This window comes from Oryctolagus cuniculus, chromosome 11 (genome assembly GCF_964237555.1).
Source record: "Oryctolagus cuniculus chromosome 11, mOryCun1.1, whole genome shotgun sequence".
In the NCBI taxonomy this organism is placed as follows: Eukaryota; Metazoa; Chordata; class Mammalia; order Lagomorpha; family Leporidae; genus Oryctolagus; species Oryctolagus cuniculus.
This window is the reverse complement of record NC_091442.1, coordinates 98,799,570-98,827,365: the sequence shown is the minus strand read 5'-3', so window position 1 is coordinate 98,827,365 and position 27,796 is coordinate 98,799,570. Positions and strand designations below refer to the sequence as shown.

At 47.2% G+C, this 27,796-nt stretch overlaps 2 protein-coding genes across 3 annotated transcripts in view; one reads left to right on the top strand and one right to left on the bottom strand.

The window, feature by feature from the left end:
• Positions 1-582: 582 nt before the first annotated feature.
• On the bottom strand, positions 583-27,522 carry AMDHD1 (amidohydrolase domain containing 1). The gene is made up of 9 exons (XM_002711210.5): positions 27,311-27,522; positions 20,293-20,399; positions 19,345-19,409; positions 17,450-17,727; positions 15,457-15,682; positions 11,969-12,093; positions 3,766-3,859; positions 2,550-2,710; positions 583-1,375 (listed from the first exon to the last, which is right to left on the bottom strand). The coding sequence occupies exons 1-9, from the start codon at positions 27,445-27,447 to the stop codon at positions 1,288-1,290; spliced, it is 1,281 nt and encodes a 426-aa protein (XP_002711256.2). The 5' UTR covers positions 27,448-27,522; the 3' UTR covers positions 583-1,287.
• CCDC38 (coiled-coil domain containing 38) overlaps positions 27,494-27,796 on the top strand; it is a 68,415-nt gene continuing 68,112 nt past the window's right edge. The window contains exon 1 of one of the 2 annotated variants that reach the window (XM_008256911.4): positions 27,494-27,570. The gene's annotated coding sequence lies outside the window, so the exon portion shown is untranslated. The remainder of the gene's footprint in view (positions 27,571-27,796) is intronic. The other variant, XM_051845782.2, reaches the window with a different exon arrangement.

Here is a 27,796-nt window from a genome sequence, read left to right as displayed (position 1 = left end):
CTGAATGCAGTCAAGCCTCATTAATTCAAGTTTTACTTACCCTGAACTTGGTAATAATTTGGACAACTGATACTTGTGAATCACTTCTTAATACACAGGACTTGTGCTTATGAAGATGATTAAAACATTTTAGGGGCTGGTGCTGTGGCACAGCAAGTAAAGCTGCCGCCTGCAGTGCTGGCATCCCATATGTGCACTGGTTCAAGTCCCAGCTGCTCCACTTCCAATCCAGTTCTCTGTTATGGCCTGAGAAAGCAGTAGAAGATGGCCCAAGTCCTTGGGCCCCTGCACCCACATGGGAGACCCGGAAGAAGCTCCTGGCTCCTGGCTTTGAATCTGCACAGCTCCAGCCATTGTGGCCGTTTGGGGAGTGAACCAGAGGATGGAAGACTCTGTCTCCCTCTCTGCCTCTGCCTCTCTGTAGCTCTGCTTTTCAAATAAATAAATCTTTTATAAAAAAAACCATTTATATAAATAACCATCTACTGTTTAACTAATTTTGTAATCATCCGCCTTTGTTCTAAAAACTCTAATAGACAACACTGCTAATCTACTCCCAAGGTTGCAAGGAAACAACAGTCATAGTGATAGCAAACATTTATTGAGAGCTGGAAAATCTTTTTTATACAATTGTAATGTGAAGAATCAAAAACTTGGAAACAATTTTTAAAAATTACATCATTAGGGTGGGTCAAAATGCATCCACTATAGGAAGGCCCCTGTGTTAAAAAAGACAGAACCTGGACTGTGTTGTGAAGCTTCACTGTCAAGGTTGAAAAGACACTCAGGATGGAAGGACTCCCTCAGGGGACACGAATTTGCCGGACGAGCGTGTAGGAAGGCCAAGTGCGTAGGGAAAGCAAATACTGTTTGCTTACTGAGAGAAGGCTCCGTTTCACCTCATTCTGGGGCCTGTCACTTGGATTTCCTTCCTTCCCCCAGTGTGCCCTATACGTGGTCTAAAAGCTGAGATTTGAAATACAGACATAAAATGGAAATGTCAAGCCAAGCCTACTTCTGTTAATTTTCAGACTGTTTGCAATTGATCCTGGTGAGATAATGTGTTTTCATAACATCATCACATTCATTATCTGTTCATAAGTCCAGGTGCACATGTTAAACAAAACAAAACAACCTCTTGGGTTTCTGAGGTGGATTAACAAAACACTGGAATATATTCAGGTTTAGGCGACACAGTTCTGATAAGCTACTGCAGTATCTAACTTTTACTATAACCTATTGGCTTACTTGATACAGTGGAGGTATCTTTTTTTTCCTTCAGATCTATCACTTTTTATAGATGACTTTTCCTTTAACTATAACATATTCAATTAATTCATGATGTCCTCCAAATTGGTAAATCAAATGCTCCCATCTAGAAAGAAATCAAACATCATTTCAATGCATACAAATCAATGCCATCACTTTATCAATAAATGCTAATCTAAAAAACACATTCTCAAAAACTGACTTAGAGCAGGTCATTGATGTTTATGCCTTGTTTTAAAAAATAAGAATACAACTGGTCAATAATAAATCAAACATCGGTTAATAATATTATTTAAGTACTTGATCTTAAAATATTTGCTTCATGAAGGGATATGTGAATTATAAGATCAGAATTATTTTCCATAGAGGAGTTTGGTTTCTACCATGGGATAGAGTTATAGGGCTACTCTCCACTGTTGAACATGAGGTTCAAGGGCCCCAGTAGGATTTTGATGATCAAGGAGCCATATGATTTACACTTAGAGATATGACTCAAGTTGTCACACAGAAGGGGAAAGTGGCAACACTGTGGGTGAATAATAAGAAACCAGGGTGGGGGGGTCCGGTTCATTTGGTTAATCCTCCGCCTGCGGTGCTGGCATCCCATATGGGCACAAAGTTTTAGTTCCAGTTGCTCTTCTTCCAGTCCAGCTCTCTGCTGTGGCCTGGGAAGGCAGTGGAGGATGGCCCAAGTGCTTGGGCCTCTGCACCCACATGGGAGACCAGGAAGAAGCACCTGGCTCCTGGCTTTGAATTGGCACAGCACCGGCCGGGCTGTAGCGGCCATTTGGGGAGTGAACCAACAGAAGGAAGACCTTTCTCTCTGTCTCTCTCTCTCACTGTCTAACTCTACCTGTCAAAAAGAAAGAAAGAAAGGAAGGAAGGAAGGAAGGAAGGAAAGGAAAGAGAGAGAAACAGGAAAAGTGAGTTAGGCTTTGGGGATCCAGTAGGTATCAGAGGCCAGAGAAGGAATGAATGAGCACCAGGGAGACACCCTGGAGCCAGAACAAACAGGTCAGAAGCCAAGGGCCCAAGTTCAAAGCCTAGGTAAACAGAGCAGGAAGCCAGAAATACCTAAGACCAGTGAAGAGACCTAAAAACTTGCAGTTTGGGGCCTGGAGGTAAAATTTCTGGTTGGAAGAGGATGAAGGTAGAGGCGAGTGGGTAGTGTCTGAGTCTCCACAGAGCCTTATGCTAATAAATAGTGGAAAAGGGATTTCAACCTCATCTACGTGTCACAGTGGGCACAAAACGAAACAGCAAAGCCGGAGAACACTCACCTGGATGAATTGATGATAATGAGATCTCCCTGTTTGCCAACTTCCAAAGATCCATGTGTGTGAGACTTTCCCAGGGCATAAGCCGCATTGATGGTGGCAGCAGCCAAAGCCTCAGGCATGGACATCCTCATGTTGACACAGGCCAAGTGCATGACTATTGGCTAAGAGAAGCATTGAGAGGAAGCAACAGGATGGTAACTGCTATTCACGGTGTTTCTCAACACAGCACAACAAATAAAGGTAGTTAAGTACACAGGTGGAATTGGATACAACGCTAGGGGGAAAAATCTAAATTTATATACAAACGTTCTCTGTGGGGAGCAACTCGGACTAGACTAAGTTACTGGAATTAAGACTTATTCTATGCATCTGCTCTCCCACAATATGGCGCTGAAAGGGAGTAAACAACTTCTACACAGCTGCCTCCAGTTCCACTGATAAGCTGCAGGAGCTGATCCTGCTCCTGATTGGAGGAGAGCAGCGTACTCGGCATGTGGGTAGCAGAGTTGGGATTGGTGGAAGAGGACTATAAAGGAGGAGAGAGACAACATGCACCAGGAACATCTAAGGGGAACACCTGAGGAACATCTGAGCAGCCCCCGAGAGAGCCGGCCGGCGGTGTGCCGCTCCCCTGCGGAAGTGGGGAAAGTGGCAGGGGGAACCGCCCCTCCACGGAGGTGGAGGGGTCGGCAGCCAACCCGGGAAGGACCAGCAGCAAACCCGGGAAGGGCTGAGCAGACGAAAGAACAGCGCAGGGTCTAGTGTCGTTCCTCCGCGAAGAGGGGGAGCGATAGTTCTCATCTTTGGAAACAACTCCTTTATATAGTATATTTAACATTGACGTGAAACTTTTCAAGACCACTTCCTGTGTCAGATGGAACTTACCTGCACCCTTACTTATTAAAACCTCTTTGTTGACACTATTTTTTGGAGAAGGAAAATGAATGAACTGTAAAAGCAGAATGATAGAGGCTGACTCGGAAAATAACACAAATAAAAGCTGCTCTCCTGTCTCCGTACCTGGAGGCATCCATGTGGTGCAGGAAAAAAATTCAATTATCTATTACCTACACGTTTTTCTTGTGTCACAGAAAAATAGTTTAGATTATCTACATTTTTAGATCTTTATATTTCTTAACAGCTAGAGAAATAGTTTTAAATCCCCTATATGCTCGGTAGATACCCTGCTCAGAAAGGCATGAGAAAAAATAATTACCATTGAAAAGCAGTAGGCGTTAGGGTTGAAATCACTGCCCAGAGCGACTATTACACCTTCATCTAACATCTTCCTGGCTTGAGGCTGCTTCAGTCTACAGGGAAGAAGAAAAAATGTCAGTCTCTGGGGATGGGACTCTTGCAGAATAGATGTTGATAATGGAAGAGAACTTGAAATGTTCAACCCCTTCATGTTCTGGAAGAAACAAGCTTAAGGTTAAGTAGTGGAGCCAGACAAAACACCAGAACTCTTGATTTTCATCATTTTACTTTTAAAATTACTTGGATATTCTCCATTTAATTTGTGATTATTTACTCTAGCAATCCATCCATTCATCCATTCTTGCTAAGGGAGAAACATATAACATACAAAGAGTTTTCAAATTTAGCAAACTTCATTGCGACTCCCAATTAAACAATCAATGAGGTTAGATTGCTATTTTTAGTAATTTATATTTCACAACTTTTTATTCCCACCTTTCCTTTTAAAATTTTTATTTCAAACACTTTTGTAAGTTCTTTAAAATCATGAAAGCTCAGGCTGGTGCTGTGGGGCAGTAGGTAAATCGACTGCCTGCAGTGCCAGCATCCCATATGGGCGCTAGTTTGAGTCCTGGCTGCTCTACTTCTGATCTAGCTCTCTGCTATGGCCTGGGAAAGCAGTAGAAGATGGCTCAAGTCCTTGGACCCCTGCACCCACGTGGGAGACCTGGAGGAAGCTCCTGGCTCCAGATTGACCCAGTTCTGGCTGCTGTGGCCATTTGGGGAGTGAACCAGTGGATGGAAGACCTTTCTCTCTGTCTCTCCCTCTCATTGTCTGTAATTCTACCTCTCAAATAAATAAATAAAATCTTTAAAAAATCCTGAAGGCCCAAGAATCTAATGTGTAAAATGTTTGTGTTTCTTCCTGGATTAGGCACTGCCCTGACATCCTTGACAAAATATTCTTTATTCTTCAGGACATACTAAAAAGTTACATCAAAGGTACACACGGCTGCATCCTAGTTAAAGTGATAAGGACAGATTTAATTCAGTAGTAACCACTGCAACAGAAAAAAAGGAGCTCATGTGAACTGAACGCTGCAGAGGGAACTGATGTTTTAAAAGGAGTACCAAGGCCGGTGCCGTGGCTCAATAAGCTAATCCTCCACCTAGCGGCGCTGGCACACCAGGTTCTAGTCCCGGTTGGGGCGCCGGATTCTGTCCCGGTTGCCCCTCTTCCAGGCCAGCTCCCTGCTGTGGCCCGGGAGTGCAGTGGAGGATGGCCCAAGTGCTTGGGCCCTGCACCCCATGGGAGACCAGGAGAAGCACCTGGCTCCTGCCTTCAGATCAGCGTAGTGTGCTGGCCGCAGCATGCCAGCCGTGGCGGCCATTGGAGGGTGAACCAACGGCAAAAAGGAAGACCTTTCTCTCTGTCTCTCTCTCTCTCACTGTCCACTCTGCCTGTCAAAAAAGAAAAAAAGAAAAAAGAAATTAAAAGGAGTACCAGGGGCAGGGAGTAGGGAGGTGGAGGCAGGGATTGAGCAGTTGGGAAAGTAGACAATTACAGAAAGCACTTGGTTGATGGCAGCTGGGTGTATGGGTTCATTAATTCATCAGGAGAATAAACAAACTTCCATCTTTAGAACAGGAGGCAGGGGTGTAGGTTAGAGCAAGGTGCTGGGTTGGGAGCAAGAGTGAGTTGTTTCCTCGAATGTTTGCCCTTCAAAGAGACGGCTCTCAGGGGCAGGTGCTGGCACCGAGGTGAAGAGGTTTCTTGGGACACCCAAGTCCCAGATTAGAGTGCCCATGCTCAAGTCCCAGACCTGGCTCCGGTTTCCTGCTAACGTACACCTTGGGAGCAGGTGATACTTGGGCCCCACCACACACATGAGAGATGTGGATTGAGGTCCAGGCTCCTGGCTTTGCCCTGGCCCAGCCCCAGCTGTTGTAAGCACTTGGGTAAGTGAATCAGTGGATCGGAGTTCTGTCTCTATTTGTCCATCTATCAATAGATTGATAGATCAGTGTATCATCTAGGTCTCTGTTTTTCTAATAAATAAAATAAATGAATATTTTTTTAAAAAAGAGATGGTTTTCAGGTCCTTGAAAAGAGGGTTCCAGGTAGTAGAAGATTTGTTATCTCCAAGGGGCAGAGAAAGGACTTATAATAAACTTTTTAAGTTATCTGCTCTGAGAGAGGACTCAGGGGCCTGTCTGTCCATCCATAGGTTTTGGGCTGAAACAGTCAAGTCTTCTGAGCCTTCTTGGGCAGGTGCTCTTGGGGGAGGGTCATCCTTTGGAGGGGGAAGCAACTTCCGAGCTGTCAGAAACTATGCCAGAGACGGCCGCAGTCTCACAGCTGTGCTGGCTGGCGAGAGGGGATGAAATCACTTGAGCTGAGGGTCTGAGGCCTGGTGGAGAAGAGGACTCAGAGGAGCCCACCCAGCGCTCCGCCCTGGAGAAAGTCGTTGTCAGGTCTGCTTTCTGGGAAGCCTTCCCAGCGGTGCCTGTAGGCCTCCGCCTCCTCCTGCCCCGACAGCGCCTGGCTCCTCCATGTCGCCCTCCTGATGCCAGACTGCTGCTGTTTTGGGACAACGGCTCCAATGTTCGGTGCCCTTGCTGAGCCAGCTACTGAGTATCTAGCCTACTGTGCCCGCCCCTGGTGCCGGGAGGTCCAACCAAGCCTGAGGACCACGGGACAGAGCGTTTCTTTTTATTCTAATTTCTTTGTCCCAGGCCTAGCCCTGTTTCTGACTAATGAACACTTTTGCCTGAATGAATGAATGAATGACACCAGAAGGGAACCAAATGTGGCAAAGAGTGGAACACGTTTACAACTGTACTCAGATTAGTTAGGCTCTGATTAGGTTTTCAGTGAAGTCCACCCAGGCTGGCCTTAGGGCCCTCCACAAACTGAGCCCCGCCTTCTTCCTTTCATCACGACCCTGCCTGATGCTACACTCCAAACACGGGGGTTTTCGATTTGACCTGTGTGCGTCTGCAGAACGCGCTGATGGTAGCAGACCCAGCTGCCACCCAGCTGTCCACTCTCCTTCCTGCTGGTTACCCAGGCGGAAGTACGCACCTGTCCAGAACTTCTGTGGGCCCAACTGTGTGCAAGTCCCTAGAGACAGGGACCCAGGCTGTCCTATTAGCCACTGCATATCTGATCTGCCCTCGATAGAGCAGCCAGAGAGTTTGCCAAAAAACAAGTCAGACCATGACGCTGTGCTGGTAAAAAAAACATTCCAGTGGCTCTCTGGGGTCCAGACCATGGATTCAAAGTCCGACAAAGTCTGTCCCTCCTCTGACCTTGCTCCTACTGTCCCCTCCTTCGTCAGGTGTCTCTGTGGCCTCGCTTGCGTTTTGCTGTTTGTTTTATTGGAGAGACAGACAGACAGAGTTCCCATCTACTGATTCACTCCCCCAGATGCCTGCAACAGCCAGGGCTGGGTCATGTGGAAGTCAGGAACCTGATGACTCGGGCAGCACCACTGCCTCCCAGGGTCTGCACGAGCCGGCAACTGGAATTGGCAGTGCGGCCAGGACCTGAACCCAGACATTCTGGCATGGGACGTGGGTGTCTCAAGCGGTGGCTTAACCGCTGTACCAGATGCCTGCGCCTCTGGCCCCTCTCTTGTTCTCGGAACACATTCCTTTCACGGCTCACTCTCTGTCCAGACCACAGCTCCTTCCCCAGATGGGGTTCACCCCTCCCTTCCTCTCAGCCTCTGCTCACACACTGCGTCATCAGAGAGGCTCCCCACCCTCACGACCTGGAAACACAGCCCTTCTCCCCAAACACGCTATACTCACCCCTCACTTTGATTTTTAAAAAAATTTATATACTTGAAAGCCAGGGATAGAGAGAGAGAAGGAGAGAAAGAGACAGATCTTCCATCTGTTGGTACACTCCCCAGTTGGCCACAACGGCCAGGGCTGAGCCTCCAGGTCTCCCACGTGGGTACAGGGGCCCAAGCACTGTGCCATCTTCCACTGCTTTCCCAGGCGCATTAGCAGGGAGCTGGATCAAAAGCAGAGCAGTTGGGACTCGGACTGGTGCCCATACGGGATGCAGGTGCCACAGGCTGAGGCTTAGCCTACTATGCCACAGCACCAGCCCTATCGCTTTGATTTTTGTTCACAGCACTTAGCACCATCTGATATTTTATATATTTACTTGTTTACCTGCACCATGTCTGTCTGCCCATTTAGAAAGCAAGTTCCTGGAGCACCAAGACTCAGTTCATTTGTGCCTCCAACCTGACCACCGAGAGCAGAGCCTGGCATCGAGTAGGCCTCTCTGCTCGTGTTGTACTGACATGTAAAGCAATGAGGCAGCAGGGGTGCTGTGCTGACTCGTGCCCCTGTGGGAGTCCCGGTCTAGCGGTGATAACTGGCAGGACCACTTAAAGCAACGTTTCCCAATGAGGATAAGTAGGAGCAGGGTGCGTGAAGCGGAGTGAAAGGTGAGGAGACCGCATACAGCACCCACTCCTTACACTCGGGTACGCCCCAAGACCCGAGGATGCCTGAAACAGAACCCTACAAAGTCAGCATATAAATTCATACATAACTGAACCTTATAATAAATGTACTGACCCCTAAACATTCATATATAAATTCAGTAGCATGTCCTCATGTATACATATATATGTATAAATATATTTACACACCTATGACAGTTTAATTTATAAATTAGGCAGGACACTATTAACAATACTAAAATAGAATAATTATAACAATATACTATAATAGAAGTCATTTAAAATATATGCATTGCTTATTTCTGGGATTTTCCATTTAATATTGTCGGGCTGCAGTGAACAGCGGCTAACTGAAACCTCTGGAGCAAAACTGTGGCTACGTGGGAGACTGCCACAGCTTCCAACTTCCCTGCCAGCCATTCGGAGGGCCTCCTGTCCCCTTCCAGGACTACTTAGGGGTTAAGGAGTGAAGTCATAAACACGGTGAGGGAGCGCCCTAAAAACTAAGGTGACGGAAAGGGTGTACACCATCATCCCTAAAAAGCACGATGAAAGGAGGCCGCTGAATGGCAGGAGGGGCTCTGATGGAAAGATCTGAAAATCTCACAGAACAGAGAAGCAGGCCAGGGAGAAGAGTGGGGCCTTCCCTTGACTGCCCTTGCTGTCCACACAGACTGCCACCCCGACCTGCACAAAAGGCAGACAGCAGCTGCCGCTGGCATAGGAACAACGTTCATACATTAAAAAAAAATTTTTTTTTTGACAGCCAGAGTTAGACAGTGAGAGAGAGAGAGAGAGAGAAAGGTCTTCCTTCTGTTGGTTCACCCCCCAAGTGGCCGCTACAGCTGGCGGGCTGAGCCGATCTGAAGCCAGGAGCCAGGTGCTTCCTCCTGGTCTCCCATAAGGGTGCAGGGCCCAAGCACCTGGGCCATCCTCCACTACACTCCTGGGCTACAGCAGAGAGCTAGACTGGAAGAGGAGCAACCAGGACTAGAACCCAGTGCCCCAACTGGGACTAGAACCCAGTGTGCCGGTGCCACAGGTGGAGGATTTGCCTAGTGAGCTGTAGCACTGGCCAAAAAAATTTCTTTTTGATTATTTGAGGTAGATAACAGAGAGACCTTTCACCTGCTGGTTTACTCCTCAAATGCCCACATTGCCCAGGTCCAGACCAGACCAAATCTGGGAGATAGGAACTCAGTCCAAGTCTCTCCTGTGAGTGGCAGGGACTGAACCATTTGAGCCATCACTGTTGCCTCCAGGGTGTGCATTAGCGGGAAGCTAGACTTGGGAGCCAGAGCCAGGAATTGAACCCAGGCACTCTGACATAGGATGCAGGCATCTTCTTTCAAGATTTATTTTTTATTTATTTGAAAGGCAGATGGGGCCGGTGCTGTGGCGTAGCAGGTAGAGCTGCCACCTGTGGTGCCAGCATCCCATATGGGTGCCAGTTCGAGTCCCGGCTGCTCCACTTCTGATCCAGCTCTCTGCTATGGCCTGGGAAAGCAGTAGAAGATGGCCCAAGTCCTTGGGCCCCCGCACCCACGTGGGAGACTCGGAAGAAGCTCCTGGCTCCTGGGTTCGGATTGGCACAGCTCCGGCTGTTGTGGCCGCTTGGGGAGTGAACCAGCGGATAGAAGACCTCTCTCTCTCTCTCTCTCTCTCTCTCTCTCTCTGCCTTTCCTCTCCCTGTGTAATTGACTTTCAAGTAAATAAATAAATCTTAGAAAGAAAGGAAGAAAGAAAGAAAGAGAGAGAGAAAGAAAGGCAGAGTTACAGAGAGAGGAGAGACTGAGACCTTCCATCTGCTGGTTTACTTCCCAAATGGCTGCTGATCTGAAGCCAGGAGCCAGGAGCTTATTCTGGGTCTCCCATGTGGATGCAGGGGCCTAAGCATTTAGGCCATCTTCCGCTGCTTTCCCAGGCCATAAGCAGGAGAAGCTGGGTCTCAAACCAGCGCCCATATGGGACGCCAGCGTCGCGGGCTGTGGCTTAACCTGCTGCGCCACAAGGACAGCAGCATGCAGGCATCTTCACCAGTGTCTTGAACATGAGACAGAACACCTGCTGCAAGGTTCAGATATTTAATGCTGAAGGATCTTTCTGTAACACAGTCTCTGATTTTTGCTTCATGTTAAGAGATTCAAAGTGAGTTAAAGGAAATCTTCTATGTTTTAGTTTTTGTTTTTTGTGGGTTAATTTTTTGTTAAAAATTTATTCTTTGGGGTAGAAAATTAACCAAATTACATATTGATTGATGACTTAGGTTGAAGGTTATCAAGATTTGTAAGAAAACCAACTGGTCATACTGTTACAAATTATTGATATTTCTTGATGATAGTCTACATTGCTTCTACTCTTTAATAACTATAATTAAAAAACTATAGGATATGTATATATGTGAAATCAAAATAAAGTTGAGGAAAATCACTGAAATATTCCTTTCTTGAGGGATATCCCTTTCTCAAGGAATGATTATTTTTCCTTTTAAAGATTTATTTATTTATTTGAGAGACAGAGTTACAGAGAAGCAGAGGCAGAGAGTCTTCCATTCTCTGGTTCAATCCCCAGATGGCTCCAATGGCTGGAGCTATACTGATCCAAAGCCAGGAGCCAGAAGCTTCTTCTAGGTCTCCCATGCAGGTGTAGGGGCCCAAGGACTTGAGCCATCTTTCACTGCTTTCTCAGGCTACAGCAGAGAGCTGGATGGGATGCCAGCACTGCAGGTGGCAGCTTTACCTGCTATGCCACAGCACTGGCCTCCTAGGAATGAGTATTTGGTACAGCACCTATGTCATCACTTGGGACACTCTTGTCCTTTATGGGAGTGGCTAGGTTTGACTCCCAGCTCCCGTTCCTCATTCCAGCTTCCTGCTGATATGCTCCTTGGGAGGCACACAGTGATGGCCCAAGTAATCCGACCCTGTACTCATGGGAAACCCAGATTGAATTCCAGGCTCTCGCCTTTGGCCTGGCTCAGCTCTAGGTGTTGTGGCATTTGGGGAGTGAACCCATGGACGGAAGATCTGTCTTCCATCTATTGTTGCTTTGCTCATTCAGATTCTGAATACAGTCGGTCCTCAGTATCTCTGGGTCCACCTTTGTGAGCTCTACCAACCCTGGGTAGAAAATATTTGGAGGAAAATGCATCTGTACTGAACTTGTATGGACTCTTTTTCTTCTTCCTTCCCTAGGCAATACAGTGTAATAACTGGTGATGTGGTGTTTGCATCGCATTAGGTACTATAAGTGCTCTATGGGTGACTGACAGTACCAAGGAGCATGTGCATACATTCTGTGCATCTGTACGTAAGGGACTTGAGCACCCGGAAGGGGGCCTGGGATGAATTCCCCCAGGGTACTGAAGGATCAGTGTACTGATAGATACCCCTACCATCTTACAAATGTCTTTAAGAGTAAAGAGCCTATATCTTTACTTTCTCATCATAAAAACACTGCATACTGCTTATTTAAATTGAAAAATTCCAAATCTGGGAACAAAAGGAAAAAGAATACACCCCCTTTCTCCAGAAGCCCTCCACTCAACAGCGAGGGGTCTAAGCGCCCTCCTCTGGGAACTTACTTGGGAGCACCACTGCAGAGCTGGCCCCCTTGTGAGTTCGGCACTCCTCCTCTGCATCCTGAACACAGTGATGGGACCAGCCTCAAGCTCAGGCTCCTGGGAAGAACCTCTGCACTGCCCTGGCAGCTCTGTGTCAGGGTGAGACACCTTACCTCAGCATGTAGGCCGTGGTGGGCAGGAGGACGGCGGAGGACCTGGCCACTGCCATGGCCGCGATGCCTTCAGCACTCACTTCCTCCAGGTGGCTGATGGCTTGGGCTCCCAGCTCAGCCCCAAGCTAAGGGGAGCAGGCAGGGGGGAAAGATTCAGCTAACAGCAACAACAAACTAATAAAGCATAATGAAATTGTTTCTCCTTTCAAAATCAAAAAAGTAGCCCTCCATCAAGATACATCAAACTACTTCTTGTCAACACAAGCCCTCAATGGGAAAAAGGCAAATGGTGGCCATTCATTTGAAAATCAGCTTGAGTGCTTCTTCAAATGACATAACAAGAAAAAACTGTCTCACACAGTTCAATGAATACCCTAAGTAAACACTCACTGGTACAGAGTCTCATTGCTAAATATGCGATGAATTGGAACATTTCATCACTAAGAATGAAGAATAAATGAGAAGAATGATGTAAATTAATTTTTTTAAAAAAGATTTATTTATTTATTTGAAAGGCAGAGTTACAGAGAGGCGGGGGGGAGAGGGAGAGAGAGACAGAGACAGAGAGAGACAGAGACAGAGAGAGACAGAGAAAGAGAGGTCTTCCATCCACTGGTTCACTCCCCAAATGGCCACAATGGCCGGAGCTGGGCGGATCCAAAGCCAGGAACTAGGAGCTTCTTCCAGGTCTTCTATGTGGGTACAAGGGCCCAAGGACCTGGGCCATCTTCTACTGCTTTCCCAGGCCATAGCAGAAAGCTGGATAGGAATTGGAGCAGCCAGGACTTGAACCAGCTCCCATAATGGATGTCAGCACCACAGGTGGCGGCTTTACCCACTAAGCCACATCACTGGCCCTGAATGACATGAATTCTATTCTCAGAATATTGGAAAATTGTTTTTCTTGATATAGTCAGAATCAAGTATTAATAAGCTATCTCTTATGGTCTAAAACTAACATACAGTGATAAAATGTTATTGTACTTCGAAAAGCTATTCTTAAACACAAATGCCTTCAGACATTTTCTGAAGCAAAACTTTGAGTTTTGTGGATCAGAATAAAGCTCAGAATAATGATCATAAAATCTAATTATTAGAGCACATAAAAGCATAATACAGTACACAAAATGTACCATAAAAATACATTAAAACATAAAATGGTATTTTGGAATTCCACTGCACTCAGTAAAAAGGGAACAGTTAATAAAACAAGATTTTAAAATATAGAATCAGGGTTAGCACTGTGGCATGGCGGGTAAAGCCAGCATCCCATATGGGCACCAGTTCGAGTTCCGACTGCTCCACTTCCGATCCAGCTCTCTGCTATGGCCTGAGAAAGCAGTAGAGGATGATGGCCCAAGTGCTTGGGCACCTGCACTCACATGGGAGACCCAGAATCAGGTCCAGCTCTGGCCGTTGTGGCTATTTGGGGAGTGAACCAGCAGATGGAAGACTCTCTCTCTCTTCCTCTGCCTTTCAAATAAATTAAAAAATCTCTTAAAATAAAAAAAATGTAGAATTATATGTACAATTGCGGAATACAAATTGAACTTGGCTTTTTACCAGATAAAAAATTGGGGCTAGATGGTTAGAGGAAAGCCAAGACAAGGTACTCCTGTGATGATAACGTAAGCATTGCAATAAAGTAGGCTGCTTCTCAAGTTCAAATCATAGCCTTTATCCCTAACTGGACAAAACTTCTCACACACACACACACATACACACACACACTCACAGACACGCAAATGCTCCAGGCTGAAAGGTGAAGGGCTAAGAACTCCAAGGAAGGGAAAGCAGACTGATACTTGATGTTAGGGAAGTCTGAATGCTCATTGCCAAAGCAAGGAGGGACTGACCCTCTCATAAGAGCTTGTTCAGGTTCAAGAGTAATTTGGAGGGGGTTTGGGGGAGCCTGATGTTGCACAGGACAGACTATGTTCCCCAAGAGGAGTTTCTTTCTGACCTTGGAATCACTTTCACTCTTGCAAACTTGATTAGCTCATTCTGGGTATTGGCCTCTATTGATTTAATCCATCACTCTCTACAACCAAGGTATCTTGCTCATCATCCAGCTTGCATTCATTCAGCAAACAGTCAAGAAATATTTACTTATGAAAGGCCATCTGAACTCTAGGTGTTGTGCTGACCTCTAGGAATGGGGATACGCAAGTAATGGGTGCAATCCTCAGTGTGTTTATAGGCCAGCAGGGATGGCTCAGTTAGCCCAGTGGGATAAGGACAGGGACAGGCCATAACTTACTCTTGGAGAAGTCTGGGAAGGAGTCCATGAAAAATGGTAGCTAAGATTAAAACATAGAATGGAGGTAGAATTAGCCAAAAAAAAAAGAGAGAGTTCAGGTCAGAGAAACAACATGGACAAAGGCATGGGGTTTTAGCAGTAGTTTATGGTGGCTAGTTCATGGTCAAGAGGGTACAGGAGGTGAAAATGGTGACGGAGTATGGGCCAATAGAGAGAAAATCAAGGGCTGGGAGCCTGACAAGTCATGTGTTGGGTTTGGAGTTTGTCCTAAGAGTAGTGATCAGGATTTTTGTGGTTTTAAGCAATGGAAGGGAAGGATTAAGAGGCACTGAGAGAATGGATTAAAGTGGAGCCAAGATTGGACACAAGGGGACGGCTGATGCAGGAACCCAGGTGAAGGTGAGAGAAGTTAAACCAGGGCTACTGAGGAGGAGAACTGGGAAGGCTTGGTGGTTGGCTGAAATGTGAGGGGGAAGAAGGAGTGAAAACGATGTTCAAGGGTTTGACTTAGGCAACAGACAGATGATGGTGTTATTCACCAGACAGGGAACCCAGACCAAGATTTGGAAGTGGTATGAAGAGAGCAAGTTGGACACGTTATGGTTGGGGTGCAGGTGAGGTGCCTGCATTGGTGTTTACACCCCAAGGGCTGCTGTTTATTTAGCTCCAGGGTTTAGAGGAGAGAGGCTTCGACTCACAACTGCAGGGACCATCTTACTCGCTGCTGGATTCTCAATGCCTGGCGCAGTGCCTCGCACACGGCAGACACTTCAATGATGGTTGAAAGCATGATTAATGAATCTGGGCAAGATACGTGGACTGGGAAATTGTCCCTGTGGCTGCTCATTGTCTCTGCTCCACCAAAATGCATCTGCTTGTCTCCCTGAATGATCCTAGAAGCTTCATGGGAAACTAGTCTACTTTGCCAGTGTGATTGTGTATGACCACAAATATGAAGTGCATTTAGCATAGGAGATCACAGAAGGACTTCCTTTCCTATTAATGTCACCAGTAGATGGTAACACAAAGAAATAATCAACAAAAAATTAAGTCTCCAAGAGAGGTCAGAGCCAACTCGACCCATCCACTTATTGTCCAAACAAATTTCCCTATTTTCTATCTTTTCTGAAGGCTTCTGCTAACTTTGAAAAAAAAAAAAATTCAGTTTTCCACTGCATGGATGTGAAGAATGAGCGTGGACAAAGGGGAAGTCAAAGGTTGACCATACCTCGGCGGCCTTCATTGGGTGAAGTTCATCCCCATGGAAGTTAATCTGCAACCCGATCTCTTTTCCACTCTGAAGAATCCTTCTGGTGGACTCAAGGTCAAAGACACCCTTCTCGCAGAACACATCTATATTGTCAACGTGTATTTCTCCCTTTCTGCCAAGTTCTTTCAGCTTTGGGAGGTGGTTACTGACAATGTCAGCAGCAGCTTCCGAGGCGGTTTTTCCTCTGAGAGAAGAAAATGAGATTATCATAGACAAATATATAGAGTAATGGAGAGCTACTCAGCACTTGGAAAACCTGGAATACAGTACAGGTAAAAGACATCAAACCTCAGGAAGGTAGAGGAAGAATCAAAGCTACAACTCAAGACTCTATTACCCACATCTGCAAAGCAAAGGCCTCGTGACTTCTGTATGCACCGACCCAACACAGAGACTCTAACACCTCACTCATTCCAGCACAATGGCGCTGCCCTTTGGGGATGCCAGTAGGGCCACCAGGCTGAAAAGCTGTCTTCCTGCCAAGGACCCTCAGAGGGCTTCCCTGGTAACCCAACTGTGGTCGCCTTCCTTGGGTCCTGGCTATGGCCTTGCCTTTTTCTATCTCCATAATTTATCTGAGGTTTCCTGCCTCACCATCAGGGGCCATGCAGGAAGATCTTAGGAGGCCCTGACATTGCCTCTAGAATTCTGGAGTAGTTCTGTGTTAGGAAGGGCTGTGCTCTTGAAGTCAGATAAACTTGGAGCTTGACCACTTGCAGCCTATGTAACTTGGGAAGTGTTGTTTCACTGTTCTTTGAGCACAGGCTTTATCAATGAAGATTAAGATGCAAAATTCAGAAGTGCATTGGGGAGCAGGTGGTTAGCAGTGAAGATGCGTGCACCCCACATCGGAGTGCCTGAGTTTAGTCTTGGCTCCAGCTCCTGACTCAAGCCTCCTGCCACTGCAGACCGTGGAAGGCAGAGGTGATGGCTCATGTAACTGGGTTCCTGCCACCCACATGGGAGACCTGCATTGAGTTCTCGGCTCCCAGCGCTGGCCCCAGCCCAGCGCTGGCCTTTGCAGGCACTTAGGGAGTAAACACAGATGGGAGCTATCTTGCTGTCTGTCTCTCTCTCTGCCTCCCAAAGAAACAAAAAAAAAAGCTTAATTTCAGAAATATAAATGCTAAAAGTTTTCAACAAAAATTACTGAAAATATTTTCTACATAATTTATTCTCTGAATTTTGAAGTTTAATGTTTTTAGTTCCTCTGCAGATAAATATTAACACAAAAATTTATATTTCTAAACATGATGAATATAGTTAATAACAATGTATTGTATTCTTGAAAATTGGTAAAAGAATTGATTTTCAGTGTTTTCACAGAAGCTGATAGGCTACAAGGTGTGACCTATCTCCTTGGATTTCTGGAGAGGAAAGCCATGGTTCCAGAACTAAAAGAGCTAAAAGAAAATTAATGCATCCCAGAACCAAAAGGAACCCAGAACAAGGAAGATGCAGACCCAGAAGGAGACAGAGTCCTGCAGTAAAGCCACATGGAGAAACTATAGAAACGAAGGGAAGACTACAAAACATTTACAATTGAAGTGTTTTCTGTTTGGTGAACACCACCAGGCGCCCTTCTGAGTCTCACCTAGGTTGCAAGGTGTGATCTATCTCCTGGGTGTTCCTAATCCTCTCTAAAGCGTTTTCCTATTATCAGGGGAAATGACTCCATTGATGACTTTGTTGGCTCCTGCTTTCTTGCTAACCCAAAGAGCTCAGCACATCTCCTCCGCTTTCTTCATTACAGAACTCCAACTCCTGAGGCTCACAGGCTCCTCCCTAACATCTCGTGTGCAGGATTATTGGCCATTAGAAGCCAAACAGCTTTCCACAGGCTTCTTTCCTGGGCTCCCAATGCATACCCAAAGCGTTCAGCCCCGGACAGCGCAGCTCCCCTCCATCCCCGAGCCCTGCGCGCAACCCCAGCCCCACCAGCTGAGATTACTTGGGCACCGAGTGAGCCCCGCAGTAGGTGGCCGAGATGCCCATGTCCAGCTCGCGCCGGGCGCGCTCAATCACGCGCAGCATCTTGAGCTCCGATTCCCAGGTGAGGCCGTATCCGCTCTTGCACTCCACCAGGGTGGTCCCTGCCCTCAGCATGCACCGCAGCAGCTGCTGCAAGGAGCCGAAAAGCTCCTCCTCCGAGGCTTGGCGCGTACGCTCCACGGTGAAGTTGATTCCTCCTCCAGCCCGGTGAATATCCATGTAGGTGGCTCCTGCCAACTGAACACAGCGCTTACCCTTAGGCCGGGCAAACCAGAGGCGTTGCCCGCAGCTACTCCCAAGGGTGACCTTACAAAAGACGATGAGGTGATGTGTCATGGGTACCAACCCATCAGGCCAGAAAGGATGTGCATAGACCTACCTGGAAGCCCCTACTTTGCCAGGTGCTGGATTGTGGGGAGCATGGCAGGGGTGAGGAAGGGGGAGGGACAGGGGTGCAGGAAGAGATTGGAGCGGCAGAGTTGGGAGATGTGTTGGGTTTTAGAGCAGCTGCAATGAAAAAACTGGTATAGGAGTATTTCAATATCTTAACAACCCAGTTGCCCCAGTGTGTACCATTTGGGTCTCAGCCCTGCCTACCTCCCTCGGTATTATCAAGGACACAAAGTTTGGGCGATTTAGAGAACCTCACTAGAATTATTCAAATCTCCACTAAAGAGACCCAGGGCAGTTTCCATGGCTCAATATTTGGGCACCAGAGCTTGAAGTCTGACTGTTGTCACTCAAGCACTATTTCCTGGGGTCCTGCTGGGCTCCACTTACTCCGGGCGTCTAAGAGTGTGGTGGGAACAAAATACACAGGGCTGAGTCTCCCAGCCCGAGCTGCCATCTGGTGTCTGCCACTCTCAGTCAACTCCCTTCCCTTCCCTGGACCAGACTCTCTCTAGTTATATAAATATGAAAGCACTGGACCATGAATCTCTAAGGATGCTTTTAGCTCTAAAATTCTGTGATTCAACAAAATTTTTAAAAACTTTTTTGAGAGGCAGAGAAACAGAGAGCCAGTATCTACTGATTCACTCTTCAAACACCCTAGGGCTAAAGGTGGGAGCCAGGAACTCAATCCAGGTCTCACACCTGGGTGGCAGGGACCCAATCACTTCTACCTCCCAGCTCTGCATTGGCAGGAAGCTGCATTCTAGACCCGAATCTGGGAATCAAACTCTGATGCTCTAATGTGGAATGTGGGTGTCTTAGCCACTAGGCTAAACTTGCATCCCCTAAAAATAATTTTTAAGAACCACCAGCTCTAGTTTGTTGAGAAAGGTACATGACAGCTAAAGAAAATAAATTTTTTTTCTGACATAATCCAATTCGGCTGCTAGGATGCATGTCTTCTGTTTTGTAAACAATGTGGAAACAGCTCCGGCCAGGGATTTAGAAGTTGGCTACAATAGTATATGACTGACACAAACTACAGTTTGTGGTTCTTAATGTTTCATTTTTTCTAGAAAAGAGAACAATATACGACATTTTAGTTATTAGTACCATATTTTTCCACATTTGGCCGCAATGAATTGTGATTTTCAAATTGTTTCTTGGAGTACTTTCAAAGGCTCTTAGAGGCAGTGGTTTGGAATGGGGAGAAGGGAAAGGAGAAAACAGCTCTGCTTTAAAAGGATTCTCAGCTAAAACTTTCCAAGACTATTGCATTTAAAATGATTGCTAGTCCTGTACATAATGTAAAGATCTGGGGCAGTTACAAATAAGTTTTTCACACCTAGGCAAGTAAAAATATCCATTAAAAAGATAGGGTGGCGTGTGTGGCAAAACTTGACAGCCTATTAACTTTTTAGGAAAGTTTTATTTTGCTTTGCCATTCTTTGCTGCAGTTACCTTCATCGCAAACTCGTGAACTCTTTCACCGGCCCAGACGGGATGAGTGTGCGCATCCACCAAACCTGCAATCGGTAAATCAGTCATCTCAAAGTTAGGAAATGAAAAGCCTTTGTGGCAAGCACACTACACCATGGTGCTCTTAGGAAAGCATGACGGTGGCCATCTCTCTGGGAGGAAGATGCGCGAGTAGGAACTTGTGGTTCTCTCAACAGAGACAGCTCATCTCCACCTCTCTGCAAGGCTGTTGGAGAAGATTCTCACACAGAAGGTAACTCAGCATATTGAAAATATCCCTTAGTGAAACACATGCAGTTCTTTTTGCTCAATATGTCTATGATGACCAAATAAGCTTTTACAAACCCATCAGTTGAGCACAACCAACGAATGTGTCACCAAGAAATAATTCAGGTACGAAAACAGAATAACATGATCCCCTCCCCAACTTTGAGAAGGAAAAAATGTGAGATCAGAACAATGAATCCATCTTCAAGAAAGAAATGTATCTCAACTAAAAAGAAACTATGAAGCAACTAGTTGGAACTTCTCACTATCCAGGTATAATTTAGTCAAGCTTGTCTTTCTGGAATACTTAAAATACCTTAGGGAATAAATGACTCATTAATGGTTCTGATTGGACTAAAATCAAAAGTCTCTATTCCTGTTGCTTTTTATTATATTCAATTTTTTTTCTCATAATATTTCACCCTGGCTTTGTCTCCTGACCCTCAAGAACCATAAGATAGAAACCCTTCGGGACTGACATTGTGGTGCAGTGAGTTAAACCACCACCTGTGGTGCCATCATCCTACATGGGCGCTGACTTGACTCCCAGCTACTTCACTTCCATTCGGCTCCCTGCTACTGTGCCTGGGAATGCAGCAGAAGATAGCGCAAGCACTTGGGTCCCTGCACCCACGTGGGAGACCCACATGGAGAAAGAAGTACCTGGTAGGATACATTTCCCAGAGCAGTCAATTCTTTCTTCAAAAGTTTCTTCAGCAAACTGTCTTTGGATAGCATCAGCAGGACCAATAGCTTTTATAAACCCATCACTGAGAAAGAAAATCAAGAAATAATTACTAAAGCTCCAGGAATGTGAGAAATCCAACTAGTGATTTAAAATGTTTCTGGGTGACTTGGTATCTGTCATCAACATTTATTGTGTTTCCTTCTTGAACTTGAGTCTTGGAAAAGTGCCTGTACCCATATTCAAGCCAAAAAGCCATGTGTAGCACAGACTGCTAATTGTTCCCCAGGATCAATGTTCCCTTTTCCCACAGTGATAGGATGCTATGTTTTAGCTAGACACAAGACCACCCAGAATAAAGACTACATTTCCCAGCCTCCCATTAGCCAGTGGTGACCATGTGACTAAACTCTAGCCAATAGGATTGTTTTCTTTTCCTGTTCTTATTGGCTGGGACACAAACACCATAACTAGAAATGGAGCAGTCATCTTGTCTCATGCACAGCAGAGCAAGATAGAAGGGGCCCGGATGCCAAGGACTGGCTCTGCAGAGTGCTGCCCCCAACTAGCGCTGAAGCCTGCCTCTGGATCTACCCAGGACAGAAAGAGACTCCTGCTATGTTGAGTCTTTGTTACTCACTGCAAACCAGTGCTTCCAGAATTGAAAGTCATTCTGCTGAGAGCTAAAAATGTTATGGGCAGCGGGGGTGGGATGGAATTCTGAAGTGGTTGGAGTAACCTAATAGGATACAAGGGTGGAGGAATGGATTCCCCAGGAGAAAAACAGCTATCATGAAAGGGGAAGAAGAAATGATGGAAAGACCAACCTAGGGGTAGGATAAAACCCTAAGTTTTGAAGTTTACTTTAGCATCCCGGCTGACACTTGTTGTCACTGTTAGTAGCTTTTACCCAGCCTGCTTAGTTAGGCTGCCACTGTGCTGTGAATCTGACGGTGGGAAGATGGCAGGATTGGGAGCTGACCTTTGAACAGGAAAGGACGTCTCCTGGCATGAAGCTGTATTACCCAGGATCAAAAGACAAAAGAGCTGATAACTGTTCTATGTGGAGAGTTAATGACTGGCACAGCTTTAAGAAGGGTTGTTGGTGTTTAAGTGAGGTCAAACCTAAGAAATAAATCTAACAGCCTCGATCGTGTGGGAGGAGAATTTCGAGGGCACTGGGTCCTCTTCCTGTCCCCACCAATCACATGCTCATCTACTTTCTAAGAATGCCTGGCACTCACTCACTGGTGGATTCCTGCTTACCACGTTTGAACAAAGGCATGCATCCATGGACAGTTACTGAAAGAAACTGGAAGCACTCCCCCAAAAGTATTTTCTTTCAGGTAGTCATTAAAAATTACAAAGATTCAGCCAGTGCCGCGGCTCACTAGGCTAATCCTCCGCCTGCGGCACTGGCACACTGGGTTCTAGTCCTGGTTGCTCCTCTTCCAGTCCAGCTCTCTGCTGTGGCCCGGGAAGGCAGTGGAGGAAGGCCCAAGTGCTTGGGCCTTGTACTTGCATGGGAGACCAGGAGGAAGCACCTGGCTCCCGGCTTCAGATCGGCGCTGCGTGCTGGCCATGGCGGCCATTTGGGGGGTGAACCAACGGAAGGAAGACCTTTCTCTGTCTCTCTCTCTCACTGTCTAATTCTGCCTGTCAAAGAAAAAAAAATTGCAAAGATGGTGGTGGGCATTGTGGCGCAATGGGTTAAGTCACTACTTGCATGGACAACCACACCCCCCCTCAGAGCAGGATTCAAGTCTTGCCTCCACTTCTGGGCAAGCTTCCTGCTAGTGTGTGTGGAGCAGCAGATAATGCATCAAGTACTTGGGTCCCTCTCTCCCCCATCAGAGGCCCGAGCAGAATTCCAGGCTCCTGACTTTGGCCTGGTCCAGCCCTGGCTGTTGTGCACATTTGGGGAGTGAACCAGCGGATAGAAGACCTCTCTCTCTCTCTCTCTCTCTCGCCCTCTCTCTCTTCCCCTATCATTCTCTGTTCTCTCTGCTCTTCAAATAAATAAATAAACTTTTTTAAAAATCACAAATATATGTGGTAGTGCTATGGTGAGATTTTTACTATTTATTACTAAGTGGGAAAAAAGATACAAAACAATATACAAATTCCTTTTCCAAAATATTTATTTTTAGATGACTCTATTTTCATGGGAAAACATCTGAAAGAAGAAATACCTAAATGTTGGCATTAGTTCACTAAATAGTAGGTGGAGTTTAGTGATTTTTTTTTCTTCTTAGTTCATCTATAGTTTCTCATTTTTTCTACAATGAACATGTATCACATGTACATTTTAAGGACAACAAGGAGCAGGGATTGTGTTACTGTTTTTATCAGCTTTCTATTTTGAAAAGTTTAGGAAGAACAATCCAACAGAATCTTTTGGAATTAATAAAGCAAACTAGCAGGCTAACTAGGGTCTGGTCTTGTGGAACAGTGGGTTAAGCCAGAGGCTGTGATGCCAGTATCCCATACTGGAGTGCTGCTTTTGAGGTCCGGCCGCTCTGCTTCAGATCCAGCTCCCTGCTAATGCGCTTGGGAAAGCAGCAGATAATGACCCATGTCCCAGGGCCCCTGTCACACACCTGGGAGCTCTGCACAGAGTTCTGGGCTCCTGGCTTCGGCATGGCCCATTGTACCATTTGGGGGAGTGAACCAGTGGATGGAAGATCTCTAACTCTCTCTCTGTAACTCTGACTTTCAAATAAATAAATAAACTTAAAAAAACCTAGGTTAGAAATGAAAGTGTCATTATCCCTATGACAACAGTCATGATGATGTTTGGAGGAGGAGGATGCTTCTGTGAGTGGCTTTCAAGGTGCTTCCTGAAAGTTCAGAGCCAATGCATACGTTGTTACTGAAACGTGCAAACTGCCCCATTTTGCAGATGGACAAACCTGACACTTCTGGAGACCCCTCCAGTTGGATTCAGCAGCCCTCCGCACCTGTCTTGTAAGCCCACCGCATGCACAGCTCCCAACCTTCACACCCCCAGACTGTCATGATTCTCTTTTCATGCAGCTTATCCCCCCACTAGACTGTGAGCTCTTTGAGAGAACCAGATCTGAACACAAACTTCTCAGTACAAGTTTGATAAGTTCTTTATTTTTATTGCATTTTTGAAGATTTATTTGAAAGACAGAGTTACAGAGAGAGGGGGAGAGAGACAAAGAGAGGTCCTTCATCTGCTGGTTCACTCCCCAAATGGCCACAACAGCCAGGGTGGGGCTAGATTGAAGCCAGGAGCTTCTTCTGGGTTTCCCATGTGGATGCAGGGGCCCAAGCACTTGTGCCATCTTCCACTGCTTTCCCAGGTGCATTAGCAGAGAGCTGGATCAGAAGTGGAGCAGCCAGGACTCGAATCGGTGCAGGCGGTGGTTTTTTTTTTTTTTTTTAATTTGACAGAGTTATAGACGATGAGAGAGAGAGACAGAGAGAAAGGTCTTCCTTCCATCGGTTCACTCCCCAGATGGCTGCTATGGCTGGCGCTGCGCTGATCCGAAGCCAGGAGCCAGGTGCTTCCTCCTGGTCTCTCATGCGGGTGCAGGGCCCAAGCACTTGGGCCATCCTCCACTGCCCTCCAGGGCCACAGCAGAGAGCTGGACTGGAAGAGGAGCAACTGGGACTAGAACTTGGTGCCCAAATGGGATGCTGGCGCTGCAGGCGGAGGATTAGCCAAGTGAGCCACAGCACCGGCTCCAGCAGGTGGTGGTTTAACCCACTCTGCCACAGTGCTGGCCCCAAGTTTGATGAGTGGATAAAATGATTCATTGTCCACCTGGCTCTTTATGGTGTCTAAGAGTAAAGTTGAAACACTCATTTATTTTTCCTTCAACACTTTCCATTTTTGCCTATTCTCTGCTCTGAAGTGTGAAAACAAATGGTCCTTATGTATGAACCTATATTCTCATTGCCATTTTTTTATTCCCTTAGACATTTTCATCTTGGTTTTAGCCTTTGGATGGGACACTTGTAAAATGGATGATAGTTTCTGCTTTTGTTCTGTCACTTTCCAGGAGCTTCTTCAAGATTAGCTATAAACTATGCACACACACACACACACACACACACACATGTGTTAGCTATCCTTGGGGCAGGCATTTGGTCTAGCAGTTAAGGCACAAGTTAAGACACCCACACCCCACATCAGAGTGCCTGAACTAGATTCCCAGCTCTAGCTCCTAGCTCCAATTTCCTGCCAATGCAGATTTGGGAGGCAGCAGTGATGGCTCAAGTCATTAGGCTCCTGCCACCCATATGTCAGACCTGGATTGGGTTCTCAGCTCTTGGATCCATTGTGGACATTTGAGAACCAGAAAGTGAGAGCTCTCTTTTTTTTTTTTTTTTTTTTTTTTTTTGGACAGGCAGAGTGGATAGTGAGAGAGAGAGAGAGAGAGAGAGAGAGAGAGAGAAAGGTCTTCCTTTTTTGCCATTGGTTCACCCTCCAATGGCCGCTGCGGCCAGCGTGCTGCGGCCGGCGCACTGCGCTGATCTGAAGGCAGGAGCCAGGCGCTTCTCCTGGTCTCCCATGGGGTGCAGGGCCCAAGCACTTGGGCCATCCTCCACTGCACTCCCAGGCCACAGCAGGGAGCTGGCCTGGAAGAGGGGCAACCGGGACAGAATCCAGCGCCCGGACCGGGACTAGAACCTGTGTGCCGGCGCCGCTAGGTGGAGGATTAGCCTTTTGAGCTGCGGCGCCGGCCGAGAGCTATTTATATACTATTTTTTAATTTTTTAAAAAGATTTTATTTATTTGAAAGAGTTACACATGGGGCTGGCACTGTGGTGTAGTGGGTAAAGCCACCACCTGCAGTGCCAGAATTCCATATGGGTGCCGGTTCAAGTCCCGGCTACTCCAGCTGTCTGCTGGATCCAGCTCTCTCCTATGGTCTGGGAAAACAGTAGAAAATGACCCAAGTCCTTGGACCCCTGCACCCATGTGGGAGACCCGGAAGAAGCTCCTGACTCCTGGCTTCGGATCAGCACAGCTCCGGCCATTCTTTGTGGCCAACTGGACAGTAAACCATTGGATGGAAGACCTCTCTCTCTCTTTCTCACTTTGTCTCTCTCTCGCTTTCTCTGCCTCTTCTCTCTGTGTGTAATGTGCTCTCTCTCTCTCTTTAAGGATTTATTTATTTATTTGAAATCAGAGTGGTTCCAATCTAGGCAGGTATTTTTTTTTTTCAACCTTCTAAGCAAGTGTGTGAGTCTGTTAACTGATTTTAACTTTTTTTTTTTTTTACAGTAACTTCCATGAGGGCACTTCAAATAGGTCATGGAAAATAGATTTAAAGGCTAAGTATATAAGCCGGCGCCGTGGCTCAATAGGCTAATCCTCCACCTTGCGGCGCCGGCACACCGGGTTCTAGTCCCGGTCGGGGCGCCGGATTCTGTCCCGGTTGCCCCTCTTCCAGGCCAGCTCTCTGCTATGGCCAGGGAGTGCAGTGGAGGATGGCCCAGGTGCTTGGGCCCTGCACCCCATGGGAGACCAGGAAAAAGCACCTGGCTCCTGGCTCCTGCCAGGATCAGCGCGGTGCGCCGGCTGCAGCGGCGGCCATTGGAGGGTGAACCAACGGCAAAGGAAGACCTTTCTCTCTCTGTCTCTCTCTCTCACTGTCCACTCTGCCTGTCAAAAAAAAAAAAAAAAAAAAAAAAAAAAAAAAAAATAAAGGCTAAGTATATTTTGATGAAAATTTGTGGAATTCATGCATAGTTTTTTCCTAACACACATTCCCCATGAACTTTTTGAAGACTCATTGCATGCATGGATTTCAAAATTTTTTGCACCAAAATAAACTTATCTTTTATTTATTAATGCTTATTTATTTGAGGAGAGAGAAACACCCATCTGCTGGTTCACTCCCCCAAATACCCATAATGGCTGGGTTGGGTCTGGCCAAGCAGGAGTCAGGAACTCGAGGCAGGACTCCTACAGGGTGGCAGTCACATGTTACAGACATTCGCAGGTTGGGCCTTTGGGAGATGAGATGAGGTCCTGAGGCTGGAGTCCTGGGATGGCATTAGTGACTTCCTAGGGGAAGAGGGAGCCCACTAGCTCTCTCTGTCTCACCAAGTGACGCCAGGGCTGAGCTCCTGGGCTTCCCGAGCTCTTGAGCTGAGCTAACTGAGTCTCTGTCCAGGTATTTCCATTATAGCAAGACAAGACGACGGGCTAAGATGGGAATGCTGGGAATGTTTTCATCCCTTTATTAACTAAAGACAAACACACACACACACGCAGTTCCTGCAAGCTGTGCCTTCCGCGACCCTGATAAGCACGGGTCGGTTTGTGACCCCGATTCATCTTGTGCAATTCCTACGCCATGGGTCCTCTGACACAAACCCCTACCCAACCCCCTTCCAGGTCACCCTCCCAAACTCTGTTCTTCTGCTCCCATCTGGCAGGAATCTCAGGAGCTGAAGAGAGAAGCGGCTGAAACGAACCCTCCTTTTTCTGGCGGCCAAATCCTAATTTCCTATCGCCCAAAGCCACCACCATGTCAATCCACTGCTTTTTAAGCTTTAGGGTACAGACCACGGGGTGGCAAAAGTACTTTTTAAAAACTCTGGTCTCAGAACTCCCTCCCTAGAGATGCTGATCCAAAAGTTTTGGGGGCTAGGGAATGGAGTCAGAACTCTCTTAATAATAATTAGTATAATTATCATCACAGGCCATCTTGACAAAGGTGGTCCCCCGTGTCACACTTCAAGAAGCACTGGAAAGAACCCCAACTCTTTCTGGTTACTGGACAAGGACCCTTAACCAGCTGTGCGCCCCAAGATGTTCAGCTTGAGCGCTTTTTCTCCCCGAATGAAATCCAAGGCAGTTAGGCGAGTGAGCCACAGGTGCCTAAGAGGCTGATCCGCCACGGTCTCCGCGCGCAGGGAAGCTCTGACCCTACCCCCACCCCGCCCAGCACCCAGCTGCAAGCGGGAGCCCTGGCCGACGGGCGTCCGCACGCTGCGTGCGCAACCCCTTACCTGCCCACCACCAGGCTGGCGCCCTCCAGCACCGCCAGGCTGCGCAGCGCGTCCCCAGCCAGGAAGCGCTCGCCGCGGGCGCACACCAACACCACCTGCCGCGCGTTCTCCAGCAGGAGGCGGTGGTCGCACGCCATGTCGCCGCTAGGCCGCCGGGCTCTGATCCGCGGCGGGAGGGCGCGGGTCTGCCGGCTGCGCCTCCCGGGCTGGGAGGGTGGAGCGGGGGCGGGCGCTCGGAGCCGCTGCCCTGGAGGCCGCAGGTGCGTGCTCCCCTCCCCCTCGGGCACCGCAACCACAATTCCAAGAATTAGGAACTGGCCTCGCCATGGCATTCCCTCGTTTTTTGCACGTTCAGGGTAAACGGAGTAGACCCTGTGGTCCCTACGTTTCAGATAAGGAAACGGTAGCCTGGCCACCCGAGGAGATGGCTGCGTCGGCCACGCGAGAGGGGGTCGCGGAGGGCTGAGGGCGCCCGGGGAGCTGGAG

Coding starts and splice junctions, on each gene's coding strand:
- AMDHD1 (XM_002711210.5), bottom strand. CDS start 27,447: ATGGCGTGCGACCACCGCCTCCTGCTGGAGAACGCGCGGCAGGTGGTG. Junction 19,410..20,292: donor TGGGAAATGTATCCTACCAG/GTACTTCTTTCT, acceptor TACCGATTGCAG/GTTTGGTGGATGCGCACACT. Junction 1,376..2,549: donor ATTATCATCAATTCATCCAG/GTGAGTGTTCTC, acceptor ATTTCTTTCTAG/ATGGGAGCATTTGATTTACC.